General features: G+C 39.0%; 1 protein-coding gene across 12 annotated transcripts in view; it reads right to left on the bottom strand.

Annotated features, from left to right (window-relative positions):
- Positions 1-3,041: 3,041 nt before the first annotated feature.
- The window catches only part of YAP1 (Yes1 associated transcriptional regulator), a 124,959-nt gene continuing 109,399 nt past the window's right edge, over positions 3,042-18,601 (bottom strand). For all 12 annotated transcript variants that reach the window (XM_055272894.1, XM_055272898.1, XM_055272896.1 and 9 more), the window contains 3 exons: positions 12,717-12,847; positions 8,886-8,998; positions 3,042-6,767 (listed from right to left, as the gene is read on the bottom strand). In XM_055272894.1, the coding sequence (XP_055128869.1) occupies positions 6,529-6,767; positions 8,886-8,998; positions 12,717-12,847 (483 nt within the window). In that variant the 3' untranslated portion in view covers positions 3,042-6,528. The remainder of the gene's footprint in view (positions 6,768-8,885; positions 8,999-12,716; positions 12,848-18,601) is intronic.

The following is an 18,601-nucleotide window of genomic DNA, read 5'->3' as shown; positions in this document are numbered from 1 at the left end:
ACATAAAAACCCGATTTGAAACAGAACAAATGCTTTAAAAGGAACTGAGATGTGGGGTGCCGCGTGGTGGCTCAGGCCTGTAATCCCAGCACTTTGGAAGGTGGAGGTGGGCTGATTGATTACTTGAGCTCAGGAGTTCGAGACCAGCCTGGACAACATGGTGAAACCCCATGTCTCTACAAAAAATACAAAAATTAGCTGGGTGGGTGGCGCAAGCTACTTGGGAGGCTGAAGCACAAGAACTGCTTGAGCCCAGGAAGTGGAGGTTGCTGTGGGCTGAGATTGTGCCACTGCCCTCCAGCCTGGGTGACAGAGCAAGACCCCATCTCAAAAAAAGAAAAAAAAAAAGGAACGGAAATGTGGCTTCTAATAATATCCCAAATAAAATTACAACCAAAAGGTGAAGTTTAACTCATATTTTATATAGATTCTATGAAGGTCGTGGGAACTATAATTTCACAAAAGTATACCTGGGACAAGACATAAGGAAACGTGAGGAAAGGTATGTCACAACCCTAAGAAGTTTTTAAAAGTTCCTTTTACAAAAAAATCAAGCCCTGTCCACTAAGTTTGAGTGCAAACCAATACCAATTTCACAAAGTTACAGTACCTCTAGTTCTTGTTTCTTTAACAGTTAAAGTTTGTTTTTAAGTTAACTAGACTAGGTGTTCAAAAATTTTACAGAAGTAGACTCTTTGCTAAGAGGTCTCCAAATAATTGCTTTCAGTGGCAAAGATGCTAGGTTTTTTGTTTCTAACAGGATCATAGCAGCTTGTAAGTCAGGTCACTTTGGGAGTTTTGTTTTTTGTTAAAATATGGCAGACTTTAATTCAGAATACCTTTTCACTATCATTTTGTTTTGCTCATGTCTTGATTCTGCAACTGTTTTCATTTGTGGCAGTATTAAGGCTATGTTTATGGTTAAGAAATTATCCATTTTACCTATGTCAGAGCTTTTTGTGTTCAATGTAGCAAAACATATTTTATGTGTGACTTGGAAAAACTGTAGTACTAAATGTCACCGACTTCTCATCTGAGTTTTAATTTAGTAGTTAAGCTTTAAATCAAAAAAGATTTGTTTACCACAAAGTTCTCATGGCTAAAAAAGACTAAGTGCCAACAGTTTAAAGTTGAATGGGGATGACATGGCAGACATCCTGCCAGAGCTACTGTTGATTCCAACAGGGTTTAGCACATGTGGAACCCCGGAGCCAGGAATTTACTCACAATAAAGCCAGGTTTTCAGTCAGTAAAACTGATGATTACAGAAGCAGGGAGAGTCTGGCTGCCATTAGAGAAGGTAAGAAAACATCATCGGCTCCTTGGGGCTGCCTTTCTTTTGTAACCTCAGCTGTCAAGAAATAGAAATCGGGGTTGGGGAATGAAACAAAACCCCCAGTCTACCGATCACTTCTGCAGTAGTCACCTAGGTTTCCTTTCACTAGTAGTTACTGTTTTCTCTCTCCCTCCCTCTGGAAGACTGTTTTCTTGCTTACTGCAGCTGAGCAATTCACCTACTGAGCTGTTGAACTTTAATTTGGGGTCTAAGAAAAACGTTATGTAAATCAGGTTTTAAGTATGACTACTATACTTCTCAAGTATTTGCAATGTTCCTCCTTGTTCTCGTTAGAGGCTATTCCCAAATCTAAATATATTTTTCTGAGTATTCTGTTAGACTCAGAGTTAACTAAAGATGGTACAACTCTGGTTCAGAGATCCAGAATGAAGGCAGATTCACATTACCGGGCTTCACACCGTCTGACAAAGTGTACCACCGTGGAGCAACAAGCACAATGTCTACAGACACAAGGCATGGTTTTGAGCCACGGTGTACCACCACTATATCTGAACTACAAAAAGGAAATAATCAATTCCAAGCTACACAAAATTAGTGTTCTAACATAAAGAAATTATACATTGTAAAATATGAAGCATTTTCAGATTTGCCTCACCAAAATAGATGTGTCAATAGTGTCAATAATTGAAGCTATTATACACGCAAACACAGAAATCAATTTTTTTTTTTTTTTTGAGATGGAGTCTCGCTCTGTCACCCAGGCTGGAGTGTAGTGGCCTGGTCTTGGCTTACCGCAGCCTCTGCCTCACGGGTTCAAGTGATCCTCCTGCCTCAGCCTCTCAAGTAGCTGGGATTGCAAGCATGCACCACCATGCCCAGCTAATTTTTGTATTTTTAGTACAGATGGGGTTTCACCATGTTGACTAGCCTGGTGTTGAACTCCTGACCTCGGGTGATCTGCCCGCCTCAGCCTCTGCCCACAATGCTGAAATTACAGGCGTGAGCCACCACATCCAGCCATCTTTAAAGATACTCAAATCTACTTCTTATTCAAAGGTCAGGACCTACCACTTCAATTTGTGAATTTTTTAATTTATAAGCCAGTAAGTAATGCTTTTTACTAATATATAATATTCTCTCATGACCTCCAAAATAGAACAGTATATATATTCTCAGCCTCCCGAGTAGCTGGGATTACAGACATGCGGCACCACACCCAGCTAATTTTGTATTTTTAGTAGAGACGGGGTTTCTCCACGTTGGTCAGGCTGGTCTTGAAATCCCAACCTCAGGTAATCCGCCTGCCTTGGCCTCCCAAAGTGTTGGGATTACTGGCGTGAGCCACCACGCCTGGCCTGAGAGAATATATTAAAGAAGTAAAACCAAAGGCCATTCTGAAAGACAGTGCCATGTTCTTATGTTCTTAGTGTCCTCTGTGCTGTCACATGTAGTGAAGTCATTTAAGAATCAAGCAGACACAATTCTGCTTAGACACTACCATGGATGAGGATGGTGTATGTGAAGAGTAAGAACACAAAATTAAAAGAATTATATATCCATACTTCAACAGTTCCAAATGCCAAGCCTAACTTAAAGCAAAACGAACCTGAAGTTTAACCTGTCTTCCCAGTGACTCCTGTAATCACCTTTTATTGCCAGTTCTTGTTCTATTGGAAGACCAGTAAGAAGCCAAAAAAAAAAAAAAAAGTTTCAAATATCAATTGTTAAAAACAACAAAGAAGAGTTTAAGGAAAGAATATATTTGAACCACATAAACAAACAAAAAGGTATTACATAAGAAAAAATAATGTAACAATTTATGTAAGTACCTAACATATGAGCATGCTCTTACATCTAAAACAAAAAATAAAAAGGTAACATTGGTACTATATATATATATTTGACAAGTGTGCATTAAAGAATTCTCTAATATAAAACATTTAAAATGTGGAGAATACTTTTCCAAGATACAGAAAACAATTGTTATGATAGGCACACCCACAATTCTTATAAAAACACGCTTGCGAGGATAAAATCCACCTGAGCACTCATTTCTCAGATGTACCAACGCTATAAAAGTGTTAAGCACTGAATATTGCCACCCACTTTTAATGTTTGAGTTTCAACACTGATTGGTATGAATTCTGAATTACACAATTAATTACTGTTATTTTTCAGTCTTTCTGCCATGTTCCATATAGAAGGCATGTATTTAATATGAATACTTGACACAGCAACATTATTTGTAGCAAAGTCACTTCCCTGTGTTCATTTTTCCTTTAAAGGCACTATATTTAGAAAATAGTTATTACAACAAATAGTGCTTTGGAAGATATGAAACTCCAAATCAATGTGCTCCATCAACCATAAGTAGATCTAAGAAGCCCTGACTGAAAATAACACAAATGTAAAAAGCTGATAAATTTAAAGATTATAAAATTGGTTTATTGTAAAAGCAATTCAAGAATACCCAGTTAAAATCTTATCCCAATGCTACCCAATACAACCAAGAAGCAGTTAAGCACTTTTACATTAGGAACAAGGACATAAAACAAGAGACCACATCAAGGCTATGATCCAAACTCAAAAAGGGAAAGGACTCTTAGGTCTCCTTCAGGTCAGTACAGAGGGCATCCTAAGATCAAAGCACTGTGCCAGGTATCACAGTACTACTACAACACTGAGGTATAACTGGGCAAATTAAAGTTGAGGGGTAAAGGAAGATCTCCATATTCTTTTTTGTGGGTGTACTTAAGTGACTGAAACTCTAGGAACAGCTGCCTTTAATGGCAGCACAGTGTAAGATAAGTCTTTATTAAAGAGAAAGAAGTTTATAAAGTTCTCTATCAAGGTCCCCCTAAATCTTCACAACCCCCCCAAACTTTCCCACCCTCCCCCTAAGCTAAAGCTAATCTGCTGATATATAAGATATAATCTTAATTTGTGGCTACTGGCAAATTATAGGCACTCCTTCCAAGTAGCTTTGATCTTCTGCACATTAAAAAAAATCCCAACAACATGCTATATAATTCATATACCCAATTTTGCATTCTAGGTAGAATTTCATTACTACTCTAAAACTCCATCTGCAGTGGCCATTTCCCCCCAGACTTAATTCAAGATTTAATCTTTCTGCTGTTTTCTTAATAAAAGCCTTAGAGTCAATTATTATGAGTGATCAACCTATGAACTATTATATACAACACAGTGATTGCATTTTTTTTGAGCACTGAAAGTACTTAAAACTTCTTACTTCCAACTTTTGCACTCCACCAAATTGAAGGGCCAAAATACTTAGATTTTGTAATTGGGGGGAAAAAAATCTATCTTCCCAAGCTGAGGCTTTTCATAGCAGCTTTTGCCAGGAGAAAAGATTTTATGCCTGTTATGAACCCTTGAAAATAAGGGCTTATTCTAGAAACATTGAAAGACCCTTAAAACACAGAGGTGCTAGCTGGTGCCACTTTAATTCACAACCAACTATTACTTCATAGCTTATATTGAAGAGTTAATTCATGCTTATTTTGTTCCTTTAAAAAATACTCTTTGGAAACCATTATTACTCCTGTAGACACATACTCTAGTTACATCATCTCTTCCTGTAAAAATAAAGGTATAATCATGATTATCTCTATTTCTTTGCTAAATTCAACTACCAATATACATTTATTAATCTGATCACTTTTCCAGCTAACTCAAGACCTTATAGTATTCTATCCAGGTTCAATTTTCAGCATAGAAGTAGGAGCAAGTCTTGTAAGTAAGAACAATCTTGAAGGTAATATTTTAATCTAGTCGTTAATGTGTTCATTACAAATGAGAACTACAAACTAGAATTTACTTCCAAAACTAAGGCAAAGTAAACTTCCAAAGCTAAATGAAGGTAAACCACTATAAAGCTTATTTCTGTCATGCACATTATGAACCTACTCACTGATTTCCAACCGAGACTTAAAAATTAGTCCAAGGGAGTCCAAGGGAGAAAATAATGCCATTTCTGGTTTGCTCCTTTCCAATTCATCAGATAATATCTACCGTATGCCCAGAGGGCGTGGAGCACTCCCCTAGGCACTATCCATAGTAATAGCTCTTTCTAGAACACTAAACTACTTCAAACATCTGCGGACTGCCCCAACCAGATTTAAACTACCAGTGAAATATAAACTACTAGTCATGTATTCTAAATGCAAACAAAGCGCTACCATTTTAAAAATTAACTGGAAAGTAGGGAAACCTAAAAAAGGATACATTCCACTACCACACTATTATAAATGTTATGTTTGGGTGTGTGTATGTATATAAAAGAGCAGATAATCAAGATTTAAATAAGGTGGTAAAAAAAAAAAAAAACCAGGAAATGAAGATTTTACCAAAACAACTACAATAACCATCCCAAGCTACAACTATTAACAGATTCACTAATATGGTCATTTGCCTAGGTTCCGACAAAACCAACCAACCAACCAACCCCCCCCACCGCCCCCACCAAAAAAAAAAAAAAAACAAAAACCCAACAAAACAAAACAAAATGCACACCCACAAAATTATCCACCAAAATCTATACTAGAGTATGTGGCAATAATTAGTATATTCATATAGAAATTGTCTCATGCCTTATAAGCTCCTAAAATAAAATCAAGGTCACTATGTGACTAAAGATAGCACTAGGAGGAAAAGAAAATACTGAAAGTAAAACAGTCTTCAGCCTTGGTTTCAGCTATCTCTTCAAATCAGCATTAAGTATTTAATATCAGATATAACATTTTTGGCTTGTCAGACCAGTAAATCATGTTTTTCCACTGGACAAAGGAAGCTGAAGAAACAACTGTTGAAAAAACTAAATGCTGTGACATGAAGCATCTGACTTCTAAGTCTGAGTATTTAGTTAAAATGATTGGTGAACATTTAACTGGGCAAAAGGAATGGCATCCATCATCCAAACAGGCTCACTTCCCCCAGCCCCCAAAATGAACAGTAGTTATAATAGCAAAAGAAATAAAAAGTTTTTTTTTTTTTTTTGATTCTTTAGAGCCAACTGTGAAAGAGGTCAGCAATACATTAACAGCAGCAATGGACAAGGAAGAGCAAAATAGAGGATTAAAGTATCTTGCTGGACGTTTGTTCATCTTTTTCTGTATTAGCCAGAAAACTGCAACTGGCTTATGGAAATTTCCGGTGCACATGTCTCCTTAGATCCTTCACAGATTTAGAATTCAGTCTGCCTGAGGGCTCTATAACCATGTAAGAAAGCTTTCTTTATCTAGCTTGGTGGCAGCCAAAACAGACTCCATGTCATTAAGGATGTCAGAACTCAAAGCTTCCTGCAGACTTGGCATCAACTCCTCTCCTTCTATGTTCATTCCATCTCCTTCCAGTGTTCCAAGGTCCACATTTGTCCCAGGAATGGCTTCAAGGTAGTCTGGGAAACGGTTCTGCTGTGAGGGCAGGGTGCTTTGGTTGATAGTATCACCTAGTGGAAACACACAGAGACAGATAACAAAGTCCTTTTTGAAAAGCTAACATCAGGGCTGTATCATATGAGCATAGAGAAATGCACAGGGAAAGAAAAGCGCTCCTGACTGACCTAAACTGATACCTAGAATTTTTATCAGGTCAAACAACTCACAGATAACAAAATAACAATGCCAAGTTTACTTTTGCTTCAACATTGTTCAGATATCCAATAACAGCTTGATTGCTATTATGTGCTGAGCACTAAAGGGAGTCACGAAAAAAATAAAAAAGCCCTTGAAAAATTATATGCAGCAGCGGGAGAAACAACAAGTACACAACACAACCGCATCACTACCCTGTCTTCCAGATAAGCACCACCATAATAAGACTAAACATAAAAATGAGTGGTATAGACCTACCTTGGCCTTAAATACACTTTGGGAAACACTAAAATAGAAAGACCGCACAAATACTTTATTCCACCCTTAGGAGACGCACCTTCCTAACAGCAAAACAAGCTTCCCAGAGGGCTTTGAATAAATCCACCTTCTTAGCCTTGCTTCTAAGTTTCCCAAACTTACTTGGCCACAGAGCCTTTTTTGCATATGACAACATTAACACTCCTCAGAGCTTCAATAGGATATACTTTCAGAAAAACTAATATAAACCATTAAGTGTTATAGCAGTCTGGAGAAGAGAGCAATACAGATTAGAGGAGTAAGGAAACGTGTTGTGTGTGAAATGGGTTTGAAGTGGATCCTAAGGATGATTTAACATCTAGATAATCAGAGAGGAGGGGGTAGTGTGGATTCTAGAAAGCATCAAAGCCAGGAGCTGGATGAGTACAGGCACAAAAGCCTTGCTAAACACTTTCAGAATAGAAGTAGTTAGTAAAGAGTTGGTAGCTAAAGAACAGCTTCATTTCCCTGCCAGTTCATGCACTCTGGCAGTTGTCAAGTCTAGGGCAATGGTTGCCAGGTAAGCCACAGGAGAAATGCATCCTTAATTCCTCCTATGAGGCAGGTATTTCTTAGCTCCTGCAAGACCCCTGCAACTATTCTTTTTTTTTTTTTTTTTTGAGATGGAGTCTTGCTCTGTCACCCAGGCTGGAGTGCAGTGGTGTGATCTTGGCTCACTGCGACCTCCGCCTCCCGGGTTCAAATGATTCTCCTGCCTCAGTCTCCTGAGTAGCTGGGATTACAGGCGCACACCACCACACGTGGCTAATTTTTATATTTTTAGTAGAGACAGGGTTTCACCATGTTGGCCAGGCTGGTCTTGAACGTATGACCTCAGGTGATCTGGCTACCTCGGCCTCCCAAAGTGCTGGGATTACAGGTGTAAGCCACTGCACCTGGCCTTCTGCAACTATTCTAATAAAGTAAGTGAGCCCCACCTCCTAGTCTTTCCCACCTGGTTTCCTGAGCCCCGTTAACACCTAAGGTGGACCAAAAACTCCTAGAGAAAAGATGAAGACAAACACTGAATTACATGTAGACATCTCTCAAAATTAAGGACACTAATCTATAATGAGAGAGATGTTCTAATAGGGTTGTCAGTTTGTCCTGCCAATTAAGATCAACATGCTAACATAAGTCATGTTATCAGTTTTACTCAAATACAGCTAATATATCCAACTTATGACTTTTTTTTTTTTTTTTTTTTTGAGAAGCAGTCTCATTCTGTTACCCAAACTGGAGTGCAGTGGTGTGACCACCGGGGCTCAATCCATCCTCCCACCTCAGCCTCCTGAGTAGCTGGGACTATAGGCATTTACCATGACACCTGGCTTATTTTTGTATTTTTTTTTATAGAGATGGGGTTTCACCATGTTGCCCAGATTGGTCTTGAACTCCTGGGCTCAAACAATACACCCACTTTGGCCTCCCAAAATGCTGGCATTAGAGGCATGAGCCACTGCACCCGGCCAATCCATGATATATATTTTTTTAAACTAGGAAAAGACAAGTTACAAATCACCATATAGAGACACAGCAGGATCAATTTAATTCAAATTTACAGGATTTTAATTAGTTTTCTTCTGAATCATCTTTGCTTACAATACCTTATGAGACCTGGTGATAACATGTCCGACTGTTAAGTCAGGTTACTAAAAGGAATAAAGAATACCAACCTGTATCCATCTCATCAACGCTGTTCAGGAAGTCATCTGGGGTGCGAGGGACACTGTAGCTGCTCATGCTTAGTCCACTGTCTGTACTCTCATCTCGAGAGTGATAGGTGCCACTACAAAAACATGACAGTTAAAGACCAACACAAAAAATTTTAAAAATCAATTCAAGGTAAAAATAAACACCTGCTGAGCAGCAACATAATTCTCAAAGAGGATTACTGAAAATTCCTGCCCTGCAATGTCTGAAACAAGCGCTCTCCCTCAGGGCCATAGACAGGGCTTGTGCTATGAAGTGAAATAGACAAGTTAATCCTAATTGAAGCTGGCAGCTCTAAGGAACCAAGATTTCTCCTAAGGTTCTGTGCTTGGTGACAGTAAGGGACAAAAAAAGATACCCCCAGTTAGTTTTCCTGGCTGACAGAAAATTCTCTGCATCAGTATTCTCTCTGTAATATCATTTGAATCTGGGGGTGGGGAGGAACCCATACAACTTATTTGTCCCAAGGTCTCAATTCTCCAGGTGGTGGTGGCACAGAGAGGTCAAAACACAAACTCCAGGTGGGCGAGGAAACAGGTCTGCACTAGACTCAAGTTAAATTCCTAGCTCTCGTGCAGAGAACATAAGCCAAGGAAAAATCAACCCCAAATAAACCACCAGAATTCCTTTTAGGACTGAGCCAAAATAGATGAGTCACTGCCGATAAGATAAGAATACTCGTGGCTTGATCTCCTTGCTTCTGTGTTTGGGCGGGGGAAGAAAAAGCCTCAAACACTTCAGTATGAAATGAAACGGGAAATCATATAGCCCCAGTTAAAGAAAAGAGCAAAACAAAAAACTGCAAGGCACATCCCTTGAAAATAAAATGACCCAATACAGATTTTCACTTTAGACTAAGTAAGGTTTCCCAGATTTACATTCAAGTATGGTAAATAACCATTACCCTGATAAATAGAACACTTTCCTAAGCTAGTAGCATCTAGACATCAGCTGGCATTCACTGAGTTCTACTAACTCTAGAAAATCTTAGAGAAATGCATAAAATCAAAGCAGCTGTTATTCTTCAACGGTCTGTGTATGAGTGTGAACTTTTTCTCTCAGCTTGTACATTTAATAAGCAGCTATTTAACTTACATAAAAGTTAAAAAATAAAAGCAAGTTTAACAACTGCTCAAAGCTAAAAGCTCAGTCAGTACCCCAACTGCCTTCCCTAAATGATGCAATGCATTTGCCTTGTTCTCTCTCTCCCCTCATTCTATATACTGCAATCACTGGTTTACTCTAATGCTTCTGCCAGATTTTGCCAAGGCTCAAAAGCCTCACAAAGATCCAAGAAAACACACATTTGCCTGTGAGACCATTGGTATACAATGCAGCCACGTATGAGAAGGCCTCAGGATGTGGTTTGTTTGTATTTTGCCTGCCCTGATCTGGGACAAGAGCCTGGTCCTAGTCATCACTCTATTCGGCCGCTAAGCATGGGACACACATCAGACATTTTAGTCTATTACTGAATAGCTGAACTTACAGAGTTGTGCAGAGTTCATTCCAAACCACAGGGGAGGCACATGGGCATTCCTGAGGACAGAGTTTACAGGGCCACTTTCCTGGTGAGGAACTGCTCCCTGCAGAACCCCACCTCCTACAGGCCCCACTCATTCAATAAACATTCACTGAGCATCTGCTGCTACATGACAGGCATTAGACTAGGCTTTGAGGATAAAGAGGTTAACAATCACCACCACCTACAAACAATGTTTTGTGAGAGGATCACAACTTCAAGGAGGGAAATGAACAAATATACTAATGAATCATATACAAGGGCTATATGAACTTAGATGTAAGCACAGTGCTTTCAGAACAAACAGGGAGCTTGGAAGTAAAGGGTAAAGGTTTCATGGAGGGGGACATCTGAGTGAGCTTTGAGGGTTCTCAAAAGTAAAAGGGTTAAGATAAGGGAACTCGGCATTACTACTAAGAGTCAATGCCATGGCAAGTTGGGGGAACAAGTATTTAGAGCTTAAGGAATATATATAAATCAAATAGTAAACAAGAGAAAAACCATCAAGAGGATTTTTTGTTTTTTGAGACGAAGTTTCACTCTTGTTGCCCAGGCTGGAGTGCAACGGCATGATCTTGGCTCACCCAACCTCTGCCTCCTGGGTTCAAGGGATTCTCCTGCCTCAGCCTCCCGAGTAGCTGGGATTATAGGCATGCGTGACCACGCCCAGCTAATTTTGTATTCTTAGTAAAGATGGGGTTTCGCCATGTTGGTCAGGCTGGTCTCGAACTCTTACCCCAGGTGGTGGTCCACTCGCCTTGGCCTCCCAAAGTGCTAGGATTACAGGCGTGAGCCATCATGCCCAGCCAAGAGTTTTTTTTTTTTTTTTTTTTAAAGAAAAAAAAAGAAAGTCAAAGTCAGATGTATGTTATTATTAGAAACTGGGGGTACTGCAGAGAATGCATATATAATTCTGCCCTTAGATTAGTAATATTGATTATCTGCCACTCTGATCTTCCCAGAAAATAGAATCTCAAATTGTAGCCCAGCTCTCATCAAAAGTTTTAAGAAAAAAAATCTTCATAAGTGACTGTCAGAAGGATATGCAGCCTATCCATTTTAAAAATGGTCTAATTTTTATCCCTGGGATTAATATAGCCCCTTCAACAAGACAGGTACTGAAATTACATGGATATGAAATTTTCCTTGTTGGAAAAAAAGTTCTGAGGCTATGCCTCTCTTAATTAGCCTCGGTTTAAGTCTAGAACTACAATCTTATATAAATACACTTACTTTTAGACAGAACTTTAAACTATGTCAGAAGAGTAAATACAAACTTAAAATACATTTTAGATGGTCTTCAAAATCAAACCTTCCAACTAGGCCACCAGCACTAATCTTAAAAACTGAGTAAATGGTGAATTCTATTGCACTAAATACTTTTAGCAGGGTTTCTCTTGGAATTACTAAGTTTCCAATTCAATTGGTGAGAATTGAAAAGGTGGTGTAATAGTTTTCCTAAGGCAAAATGCCTTTGAGTATTTAAGAAAGTGTGTTATTTAAATGGGTTAGAAAAGGAATCCAAAGTGCAAACTAATCCCATATTTTAAAAAGTCTGAAACTCCATAGATATTTTACAACCTAGAAGAATGAATTTTAGTTAAATCTTAATCTTAAATGACTTCCTAGGCAAAGAATATGACCTGTTTCAGCTTACAGACTTCAAAACGGCAGTTTATATAATATTGCAATCTGTCTGAAACCCAGGATTTGTGGTAACTCACTAAGAAGTATCCCTAAGCTATGTTATTTTCAAATACTGCTGTTAATCTTAGTGCATTTTTGAAAGAGGCACAACCTTACATTTTATCTCCTTGGACTACAGCCCTTAAGAACATGAGGCCTTACAGTGCTGCTGGGTGAAACATTTTAGGTTGAATAGCTATGTGGAAAATTCCTTCCAGTGATCCTTACAATGCAATCCTAAGTAGGTTTAACGTGCAATTCATTTGCTTTCATAGAAAGGCATTCACATGTTCCTTCATGATTCTGTAATTTTAAGTAACTGTTAGTCAACAGTATAGGCAGAAGCAAACACGTTGTGACTCTGAATAAGTATCCCTTGTACAAGTCTGAACAGTTCACTTCCTCAAACAGGAGACAACTTTTAATCCTCAACTCTGCATGTACTTGCCATTGACAGTGAGATTCATTTACAGCTATGGTTTTTGGCCCACACAGATGTTCTAAATAGCCTATTACAAGCACTAAGCAGAATGATTTTAAAGCAATGATCCTTTTCAGATATTCACCAGTAGCAACTTTCACCAACCTGTTAAGGAAAGGATCTGAGCTATTGGTCGTCATTGTTCTCAATTCCTGAGACATCCCGGGAGAAGACACTGGATTTTGAGTCCCACCGTCCTGCTCCAGTGTTGGTAACTGGCTACGCAGTGCTAACTCCTAATTAAAAATAAAACAAAGCCAAAGAGAATCAATCTACTGATTAACACATTCAATGTTAGGTTTAAAGAAATAAAACGTTCATCAGAGTAACCATGCAGATAGATTAAAAACATCTACTTTAAAGTTAATACATTTCCCAGTCAGAATGACCTAATTCTATACATGTCGAATGACTAAAAATTAAGTTACATATATTTAAAGTCTGTCTAGACATATTAATCGCCCCCCCACCCTATATACATTTTGCTACTTTGTTTTCATTTTGTTATTTTCCTCACTCTGGAAGAAACTCCCAAATCCTCCTTTGGGTTATTATAGAATGGCAAGTCTGGTCTTTAAAAAAATAATTTTTTTTTTTTTTTTTTTTGAGACGGAGTCTCACTCTGTCACCAGGCTGGAGTGCAGTGGCGCAATCTTGCCTCACTGCAACCTCCGCCTCTTGGGTTCAAGTGATTCTCCTGCCTCAGCCTCCCAAGTAGCTGGGACTACAGGTGTGCACCACCAAGCCCAGCTAATTTTCTGTATTTTTTTAGTAGAGACGGGGTTTCACCATGTTAGCCAGCATGATCTCGATCTCTTGACCTTGTGATCCACCTGCCTTGGCCTCCCAAACTGCTGGGATTACAGGCATGAGTCACCGCGCTCGGCCCTAAAAAAATAATTCTTAAAGTTTGCTTTTACTCGACAACTCTTACATGGTTTTGTGTGTTTGGAACCCACACACACAAAAAAAAGAAGTAGGAAGAATAGCATCTGATGATTTTACTGTAGGACACCAATCCCCTTCCCCAACCCCTAACGCTATTTCACACTTTGCTATTAAATGTCTCATTTTGACTTCAGGTTTTTCTACTCTGAGCTGGACAGAATATGTTCTATCCTCTAGCAGGTAGAGAGGAGGAAAATGATAAAAAGACATCAGAAGTTAAAACACAAACCCAAGGCTTCTCCACCACAAACATAGTATTTAAAATGGGGTAAAATTTCTTCAGGGACATCCAACAATTTCTCAGCAGGATTCTCCCTGGAAACCTGAGCAAAGGCTGTAGGCTGCTACACTGATGGTTGCAGAAGGCCTGCCTTCACGGGCTTCCAAACATCCCAGGTTTCGGCCTGTATTTGCCTAGGACCTCAAAAACAGTTCATCTCACTGTGACCCATCTGTAGCACCCTCATCACTACTCTGTCCTTTTTCTCTCCTTTATCTGTTCACTGTTTCTTACCCTCCTAAGAATTTTCACTGTGCCTCTCCACCTATCATAAACATCATCTCTACTAGACCATCAGCTTCCTTTCCCTCTACTTTTTGGGTTTGATTTGAAATACATACAGTTTCTCATCACAAAGGATACTGGCCTGACTCCCTCATCCTTCCACACAGCTTTCTGAGCCAAGTCTGCTCACTGAGGCACAGCCCCACCATCTCCAGCCCTCATCTCCACAACCGTCATGGGGTCCTGAAGTATGGAAAGCTTCTCCTAGCTCTACGCTGCCACTTCTAAACTATAATTCTCCTACATGCAAATACCACTTATTTTTATTTAGGTTTATGCCTTCTGGATATACCATCCTTTAAACCAGAGTTTCTTAACCAGTGGACCAAGACAGAATTCAGAGAGTCTCTGAACTTTGATGGGGTAAAAAAAAAAATTATACATTAATTTTCACTAACTTTATCAACGTTTTCTCCGATGTAGTATGCATCATTAGTATTCATTATACCTAGCTTTTCACCAATAGAACATATAAATGTTTTCATATCATTGTAGTTGTTGCAAATATTTTAAAATACCATTTATGATCATTGCTATTTCAATGTTACAGTAGTTACGTTATAAGATGTGCTTCTAGATTTTTTTTTTTTAATCTTTTTGAGACAGGGTCTCACTCTGTCACCCAATCTGGAATGCAGTGGTGCAATTATAGCTCACCGCAGTCTTGACCTTCCAGGCTCAAGTGATCCTCCTGCCTCAGCCTCATGAGTAACTGCAGCCACAGGGGCACACCACCATACCCAGCTAATTTTTTGTATTTTTGTAGAGACAGGGTTTTGCCATGTTGCCCAGCTGGTCTCAATCTCCCAGGCTCAGATGATCTACCTGCCTCGGCTGCCCAAAGTGCTGGCATTACAAGCATAGGCCACTGCACCCAGCCCTAGATCTTGTTATTTATACATTAAAAAGAAGCACATTATATCACAAATTTCTATTTAATATTTTGTTAACTGTATCGATAAAATTCCTTTTCTTTTCAATCCTATACATTGAAAAAAAACAAACACCAATGTCCTGAGAGGGAACCTAGGGACTTGGCCAAATGCCAAAATTGTTTGCCTGTCTTCCCTGCAAGGTAAACTGCTTCTTGTACTCGAATTTACTGATCTCTTCATTACTCCATCTTACATACGGGAAAATTCTGGAGCCTGGTCAAAGCCTCTTGCCACTCCAAGTATTCGCCATGCCTCTTAACATGCTTCAGTATTCAATGGACAATTCACTTAACCTGACAGCTTCCTGAACCTTCTGGATTCCAGTGACCTTCATCTCCACTCCACTCAAACACCCATTGCACAGCCACTAAGATCCTGTTATTTCAAACCAAACCAACTCTAAAATCTTAAGTCATGCTCTGAGACGACGATCAGTGTTTCTCTTCATTCCAACTGCATTCATCACATTGGAATTATGACCTCCACGCATAAAACCCATATAATAACCCATTGTTGAAATGCCAGGATCGCCTTTACACTGAAATGATACTGACCACTTCATCACTGTATTTCAATCATTAATTCCCTCAGTCATACCCTGGAACTGGCTTAGAAACTTCTCTCCCCAAAATCTTTCATGCACTTATCCTACTTTCTCACATTTTTTCTAACCAGTTCCTGCATAAACTCACATCCACTATATCAGCCCTCCAACCTCAGAGACTCCAGACCCATCTCTCCTTACTATCCTAGTCTATTGGCTCTCTTTTGGTATCTTATTTTTTTTTCTCCTTCCCTATAAGCTTGAATTCATGACTGATCATTCCAAACAGCAGAAGCACCTTTTAGATTCCTGATGTACATATAATTTTATCTCAGCCCAGCAAATCCCAACCCCAAAGCAATGCCAAAGTGTACTTGTTCCGTTTTCATACTGAGATTGCTGAGAAATGCTAAGGGAAAAGAAAAAAAAGAAATCACACAACTATCCAGAATGTTATCACTACAAATTAAAGGTCTTTGGTTTTGGATGGACCCTAGTACCATTTCTTGCTTTTTTTGTTTTGTTTTGTTCTTGGTCAGCTCTTTTTCACATCCTCATGATCACTACTCCAAATATGGCATACTATCTCAAGCCCCTATTCAGGAAAGTCCATTTCTTTTCTTTTCTCTTCCTCCAAATTTTTTGTAGAGAAAAGGTCTCACTACGTCGCCCAGGCTGGTCTTAAGACCTGAGCTCAAGCGATTGGCCTCCCAAAGTGTTAGGATTACAGGCGTGAGCCACCATGCCCAGCCAGTGAAGTCCATGTCTGTTTCTTTTCCAACTACATTAGAACATTGAGGCCATCGGCCGGGTGCGGTGGCTCACGCCTGTAATCCCAGCACTTTGGGAGGCCGAGGTGGGCAGATCATTTGAGGTCAGGAGTTAGAGACCAGCCTGACCAACATGGTGAAACCCTGTCTCTACTAAAAATACAAAAAAATTAGCCGGGCATGATGGCGCATGCCTGTAGTCCCAGCTACTCAGGAAGCTGAGGTTGCAGTGAGCCGAGATCGCGCCACTGCACTCCAGCCTAGGTGAAAGAGTGAGACTCTGTCTCAAAACAAAAAAACAAAACAAAACAAAAAACAGGCCATCAGGTATAATCTTTGATTTTTCTGGCCCCTCTTGCCACCTCTTCCTGCTCGCCTCAAAAGTAACTTCATTTATACTCATCATCTTTTTAACTTTTCTTGTAGTTGTATGGGGGTCCCTCATTTCTTTTCTATCTTCTACTTTTGACTCCTCCCATGCTCATCTTACAAAGTGAGAAGTGACTTTAAAACAATGATACTACACTCATTGTAGTCTGTCTGTGGGAGGACACATCCTCTCAATACCATGCCTTTCTTCCATATTATTTAAGACCTGGTGAAGGCACTACCTTCTTGAAGAAACTCCGTGGTGATCCCATCTCGATCTTGAGATTGGATTAGACACACACATGTCATGTCTTTAACATCGTGAACACAGTACTTATCAAACAATATTGTAATTATTTTTTCTGTACCCCCTAAGGTCAGAGTGAATGGATTACTCTGGAGCATAAAACAACTTATAATTCCTTGAAGAATTTATTTTGCTCTTAAAATATGAGGATGTATTTAACAATAAACTTTAAAATGAATAAAATTATAGGCTCCAGATGAGGCCGATGCCTAGGGTTCTGTAACAAAACATGGGAGTATCTGAGAATATCCTAAAGACTCTCACTTGCTTTTTATCAAAGAAGGTATGCTCATGTTTGTAGCACAAAACAAATATATAACACTAACCTGTAAGTCATAACTAAAATAACTGAATTGGCTATAATTTTCATAGTATTTTTACAACTTTTTATTTTAGCCTTTTAAATAAAATTCCTACTTTTTATTAGGTTAAAACTAATATCACGTGCAGACTAGACTCTCCATGTTCTTGCTGCTTTGAATTTGGCCACTATGTTTGTTAGAAGCCATGAAATTTTTACTTTTTACTTCATTTAACAACTGAATTTCTATGTCAGCAGACACTGCAGAACCAACTATGCAGATTTATAAAGAAAGATAACTTAGAGATGTCAGTAAGCAGGGAAATCATTCCAAGTTACCTAAGGAGATATTCGACCCCTTGAAGGGCTATGGAAACACTCTCCTCGTTAAACCTATATTTGAGCCATGACTAAGAGTAACTAACCTAAGGATTCACCTAAATTAGACTTGAAAGAATCAATGAAAAAAAGACGCTTTACTTACTGGTGGCAGGAGAGTGTATCATTAATCAAATAGGGAAGAATTTGGCATGAAAACAAATATAGTTAGCCTTTCATATCCATAAGTCAACCAAGTATGGATCGAAATATTTGAGAAGAAAAATGGAAGGCTGTGTCTGTACTTAACATACATAGACTATTTTTCTTGCCATTATTCCCAATACAGAATAACAATAGTTGTAACAGTATAACAGCTCTTTACATAGCATTTCCATTATATTATTATAAGTAATCTAGAAATGATTTAAGGTATACAGGAGGATGTGTGTAGGTAATATGCAAATAGCATGCCATTTTATATAAGGGACTTGCTGGAACCAATCCCCCAAGGGATGACTCTAATGTAACAAGGCCAATGATACAAACAACATATATGCAGATTATGGATAGCATACTAAAGGTATAAATACTCAGCTGAGTTTTGAAACTTTTAGTTACAGGTGATTAGATATTCCAAGTAAATTTTGAAAAGCTTTTTGATATATAACTGATATACAATAAATGATAAAGTGCATGAATTGATGAGTTTTGAAATGTGTGTACACCTGTGAAGCTGCCACTACAATCAAGATAATCATCCTCGGCCAGGCACAGTGGCTCACACCTGTAATCCCAGCACTTTGGGTGGGTGAGGTGGGCAGATCACCTGAGGTTGGGAGTTCGAGACCAGCCTGACCAACATGGAGAAATCCCGTCTCTACTAAAAATACAAAAAATTAGCTGGGTGTGGTGGCAGGTGCCTGTAATTCA

The sequence above is a fragment of the Symphalangus syndactylus genome, chromosome 3, assembly GCF_028878055.3.
Source record: "Symphalangus syndactylus isolate Jambi chromosome 3, NHGRI_mSymSyn1-v2.1_pri, whole genome shotgun sequence".
Lineage (NCBI taxonomy): Eukaryota > Metazoa > Chordata > Mammalia > Primates > Hylobatidae > Symphalangus > Symphalangus syndactylus.
The sequence above is the reverse complement of the archived record's forward strand: the minus strand, read 5'-3'. Positions and strand labels throughout refer to the sequence as shown.